Genomic DNA, 5,545 nt, shown 5'->3' on the forward strand with positions numbered 1-5,545 from the left:
GTACTTCAATTGTGATTTTGCTCCTCTTTTTTTAACTTTGTGATTTTACCCTCGCTTTTTTCAAACGAAGCTCCCGTCTACCCCTGTTTTGTAACACCGTCTAAAATGTTTGAATTAAATGGTAAAAAAAAAGAAAAAAGAAAAGACACATATATGAAAAGACAATGATACCCTCCGTTCCTTTCTCCTTCCTCACCCGTTCGCCCGACCCGTTCCGACGACATGTGGTTGTTCGCTGTTCCTATTTCTTGGCAGCTCCGCCCGTTTGACCATCGGAGGACCGACAGCGACGACGCCAGTAGATGCACTACTGACGGTACCGGCCACCTCGAGCTCCAGAGCCAAGGACGCCGCGAGGACAGGGGTCGCGCGGCTCACACACCCTCCCAGTCCGTCCTCCTCCAGTTTCGTTTTCTTTGGCCACGGATCTCGTCGCCTTCGGTACCATGGATGCAGTCGCCGGCACGGCGGGGTATCGGGGACCAGCGGAAGTGCGCGCCCGCGCGCCCGGCAAGATCATCCTCGCGGGCGAGCACGCCGTCGTCCACGGCTCCGCCGCCGTCGCCGCCGCCATCGATCTCTACACCAGGTCCTCCCTCCTCCTCCGCCCCACAGGTGCTCCCGCCCACCCTGGCTTCTTCGGTTCTTCGTTTTGTCGCGTCGCCGCCGCTGGTACCCTTCTCACAGCTCCTCTCTCCCGGTGCCACGCAGGAGAGGGTGGCGGCGCTGACTCCGGCGCGGTGGAGCTGTACCTCAGGGACTCGGGCCTCAGCTTCTCGTGGCCGTGCTCACGCCTCCGCGGGGCGCTAGGCGAGGAGATCAGCGCCAACCCCCGGGTTCCGGCGCCGTGCTCCCCTGACCAACTGGCCACCATTGCCAGGCTCTTGGAGGACCAGGAGATCCCTGAGGCCAAGATCTGGCTCTCTGCCGGCTTGTCCGCTTTCCTTTTCCTCTACACCTCCATTCTGGGGTTGGTTGCTTCTCCCTTCCCGTTTGCAGTCTGTGCTCACATCATGTTTTTTTTTCACACATGTGGTTGTTCGCTGTGTTCTTGTGCAGATGCAGGCCTGGCAAGGCAGTGGTGACCTCGGACCTGCCCATGGGTGCAGGGCTCGGCTCGTCGTCGGCATTCTGTGTGTCCATGTCAGGGGCTCTATTGACGGCTGCTGGCGCAGTCAGTGTTGGAGCACACAGGGGTGCTGAGGGGTGGGAGGTGTTGGAGAAGGGTGATCTTGAGCTGGTCAACCGATGGGCGTTCCAAGGGGAAAAGATCATTCATGGCAAGCCTTCTGGCATCGACTCCCCTAGTCAGGATTGCTTGTAGTTCACTTATTTATTTTTTCAAACAACTCCCCTAGTTTACTTATGGTATGTTAGTTATATATGTTCTTGACTTGCACCTACTTATAGATGATGTATCTATGTATTGAAATGAGTAATTTAACCAAAGAAGTATTGTACTCTTGTTAGTTTTAGGTCTAAGGCATGGAAACCTTTGCAAATGGGTGAACTTAAGTAATTTATTAATAATCATAAGATCATATGAATGTTAATTGCCTTCTTATCATTTCTCCTAAGTTTGTTTTGGTTCACTAAATCTTATGTTTGAAACTATGGAAAATGATCAAATTCAAGAAGGGGGAACTGACAAACCTTGAGTCCAGGAACCCAGTCAAAATGCTTATTACTGACACAAGAGTTGTTGGTAGGAACACAAAGGCCCTGGTTGCTGGTGTGTCTGAAAGAGCATCTAGGCATCCAGATGCTATGGCTTCTGTCTTCCATACAATGGCATCTTTTCCTTCATGGTTTTACAAAATAAACACCATACAACTTATGTGTGATTTCTGTTAATCTTTAACGTTTCAACTCAAAGCTTTTCAGAAATCTGGGTCTTGATATGCATTAATAAAGAATCTGACAATATAGGAACTTCAGATTCAGAACTACAATGGCCTGTCTTGTACTCCCTCCGTTTGACATCGTAGTTCATTTTGGCTTTGTCCTAAGTCAAATTTCTTTAACTTGGAATGGAGTGTTCATTACTTAATAATATTTAGAATGATTCTGGGTTCCATTCCATCTAATATAGACAAGTTTTTTTTTGTGAATAAATCTATCAATGTGGAAGGACAGGAACTGTAGCTATTCAAATTTCTAAATATCCTTTGATTTCATCATATCTGAGTTTCTGTTCTGTATCTACTTAGAGAATAGTCCTGTAAGTTTTTCATCTGTCTGACCCTTCAATGGTATCTACTTAGAGAATAGTCCTGTAGTTCCAAATCAGGGTAAAATCATAATTAGGCATAACAAACAGGGGCAAAATCGCATGGGCATTCATGTCCTTTTGTACAAAGTTTAACACCGTTAGGGGTGGATGACGGAGCAGGGGCAAATTGGTGCTTCGTGAACGGCACAGTAGGGGTAAATTCACAAAGTCAAAAAAATAGGGGTAAAATCACAATTTCGATACAAAACAAGGGTACAAACGCAAGAGCCCCAAAAACAAAAGAGTACGGACAATCAATTTAGATCGATTAAACACAAAACAAGAGTAGTAAAATATGGTTCGATGAGACGTAATCTGCAACTAAGGGTCTGTTTGGGACTGCTCTGCTCCATCTTTTGTAGCTCTGCTCCTAAACTTTCCTGTCAAAGAGGTCTAACTCCACAAACTCTGCTCCCAAAAAAATGGAGTTTTGGTTCAACTCCATATTTTCCCCGGAGCTCCTCAGAGGGTACTCCACGAACCAACGTTTCGTATGTCCTCGTGGAGTCCGAGGTAATTACCCGCAAATGCCGCTCATTACACGAATACCGTTTCGTTCTGTTTCCTCCCGTCGCCCGCCACCCGACGCCCTCATCCTCTACTCCCGTCGCCTCTCTCCTCTAGCCTCCAGCCCGTCCTCCCCAAACCCTAGCGACGCCATCGCTCATTCCGGCCGCCGTGGCAAGACATCCGGCCAGGTGATGGACGGAGAAGAGGTCGCCGCTACCGAAGAGGTCGCCGCTGACGGAGGAGATCCCGTGGACACCGAGACTCCGCCAGGCCACCGCAACTCCGCCGGAAGAGGAGATCCCGCGGCCACCGCGGCTACCGCTGTCCGCCGCCGGAGGAGGAGCTTCCGCGGCCACCGCAACTCCGCCGGAGGAGGAAATCCGCTCGCCCCTCCCCCTTCCATCGTGAAGCCGCGACTGCATCCTCCGTCAGGCCACTGCGAACCGGATTACCTCGGTGCATTGCTCTCCAACGGCGCGCTCCTCCGCAGCCCACTACTACCGTGGGGCTCAGGCAGCGAGGCTGCCATGGACGAGGAGCGGAACTTGTTGAGCAATGCAGGCGCTTGGAGGTGCAGGTGAGGAGCAGCGGCGTGGACCAGTTTCTTCTCTGAATGGCCTGTTCAGTTCAGTTTATCCTCTGAATGTCTTGTCACTTTGATTGCTTGCTGATTATTATTCTAGCAATCTATTGATTTATTTACCTATTGTGGTTGATGCGTGAGTCGATGGCTGCACAATAGTGATGAACTGATGAGATGCTTGAGTCAGGGGCATAAATGGTTATACCCACCAAAACCTCCGATTACTAGAGCCGGATTGAAAATGAATTCAGTCATTTAACTGTTATTCTGTGATGCCTCTATTAACATCATTTTTGTTTGAAAGAATGGCCTAAAGGTTTAGGTATGTTGTTCTCAGGATATATTTGGGTTGACTGAATGCCTTCTCTATTTGTTCAGCAGGGCAGTGCAAAACTGGGATTTGGTTTTCTTGTCACAAGATTCTTCAAGTTTTGCTCATTTCTTCTTCAGTTTATAGTAGATTCTTCAAGGTTCACTTATGTGTCGATGGGACAGCCGGGCTTTATGCATGATACTAGTGTCCGGTACAATGTAATTAGAGTGGACGAGAGCTCCTACTATGAACAAATTCCGTGATGACTTGGCCACCGCTCTTTCTCTAGCTTGGAACTATTCTCTAGTTATCTATGGACAACTATTTCTATTAGAATGATGGACTTTGTTATCTTATTTATCATTAGTCATGTATGGACAATTATTTGTATCCGAAATATGAACTTTGTCAATTATCCATCAAGCGCTTTGAAATTTACGTGACAAAAGTATGGAATTATTTGGCCGAAATATTTGTTTTTTACTTTTATCCAATAAATTAAATGAGATTATAATATTTACACCATATTTGAATTGGTAAAAAAAATGTTCAATTACACATGTTCTGCATACAACAGAACCTACACCAAACATCAATCAGGGACATAGTAGACATTTCCTATAGAAACCTCATGTTTCCAGAGCTGGAGCTAAACTGCGTGCCAAACAGGTCCACTTGCTCCAGAAACTCCACAGTGGAGCTGCTATGTGGTGGAGTTGGTGGAGCAGAGCTAGAAAAGGTGGAGCAGAGTAGTCCCAAACAGACCCTAAATCAGATGTGTACTGTATACTAGACCTAGGAGTAGTCGTGTGCAACGCGCATGCAGACACGACAGGCATGCAACCGGGCGGCCCCCTCGCCCCTCCTCTCTCATGCGTCGTGCGGTGGAGCGGCGGAGTGGTTAGAAGTTTAGAACTAACAAATAACCATTTAACCCTATTGCACGAGACGAGCGATACAGAGCAGATCGATGGCACAGCACAACACAACACAAACTTACAAATTTGCTGATCCCGAAGCTAGCGAACTAGCTTCCCCTGCTTCTCCCAATGCTCTCGACGAAGGCCTCCCCGATGCCCTCCCCGATCCCCTCGATGAGGCCGCCGATGACCCCGAACAGCGCGTTGACGGTGACCCTGGCGGCGGTGGCCAGCGCGTTCTTCTTCTCCGGCGGCACGACGCCGTGCACGTAGAGCCCGTTCACCATGTCCTTGGCGCACCTGGCGTGGAGGTAGTACCCGCACGGCAGGCACTGGTACACGTGCTGCCCGGACCGCTTCGTGCGCCTGCACACCTGGCACACGAAGCTCGTCTCCTGCTCCGTGCCGCCGTCGTCCTGCGCCAGCAGCAGCGGGTGCTCGTGCACGGCGGGGAGATCTATCCGCTGCGCCATGGACGCGCAGCACGGGTGCATGTCGAAGCTGCACGACGCGCACCGGAACGAGAACCCCCGCACGGACTTGCCGCAGAGGTCGCACTTGCGGCGGAGGAAGCCGCCGCCGCCCGGCGCTGGCTTCACGAAGAAGAGGAGGTGCGGGTGCTTGCGGTGGAACGGGTGGTCGTGCAGCGCCGGCTGCGCCAGCGCGCAGAACTCGTGCAGCTGGAAGCCGCAGGCCTGGCACATGAACCGCTTCCCGGCGCCGTACTCCTTGCAGCCCATGCACATGAACAGGTACGGGAAGTCGAACCGGGCCAGCCGGTGCTCCGGGTGGCTGAAATGCACCATCATCTCGCCGCCGTCAGCCTCCGGCCTGCAGTCGCCGACGTGCTGATCTCTCGTCGTCTCCGGAACATCGTCTTCGGACGACGACGGCAGCCGGTGGCCGCTGAGCTTCCTTGAGTTCATGGACACGCACCTGCTGTTCAT

At 50.9% G+C, this 5,545-nt stretch overlaps 2 protein-coding genes across 2 annotated transcripts; one reads left to right on the plus strand and one right to left on the minus strand.

Annotated features, from left to right (window-relative positions):
* Positions 1-231: 231 nt before the first annotated feature.
* Positions 232-1,324, plus strand: LOC136548783 (mevalonate kinase-like). Its single transcript, XM_066540184.1, has 3 exons — positions 232-615; positions 712-970; positions 1,060-1,324. The coding sequence occupies exons 1-3, from the start codon at positions 447-449 to the stop codon at positions 1,322-1,324; spliced, it is 693 nt and encodes a 230-aa protein (XP_066396281.1). The 5' UTR covers positions 232-446.
* Positions 1,325-4,705: 3,381 nt separating this feature from the next.
* LOC136548784 (protein VACUOLELESS GAMETOPHYTES-like) lies at positions 4,706-5,545 on the minus strand. Its single transcript, XM_066540185.1, has one exon. It carries the CDS (start codon positions 5,543-5,545, stop codon positions 4,706-4,708), a length of 840 nt encoding a protein of 279 aa, XP_066396282.1.

This window comes from Miscanthus floridulus, chromosome 4 (assembly GCF_019320115.1).
Source record: "Miscanthus floridulus cultivar M001 chromosome 4, ASM1932011v1, whole genome shotgun sequence".
In the NCBI taxonomy this organism is placed as follows: domain Eukaryota; kingdom Viridiplantae; phylum Streptophyta; class Magnoliopsida; order Poales; family Poaceae; genus Miscanthus; species Miscanthus floridulus.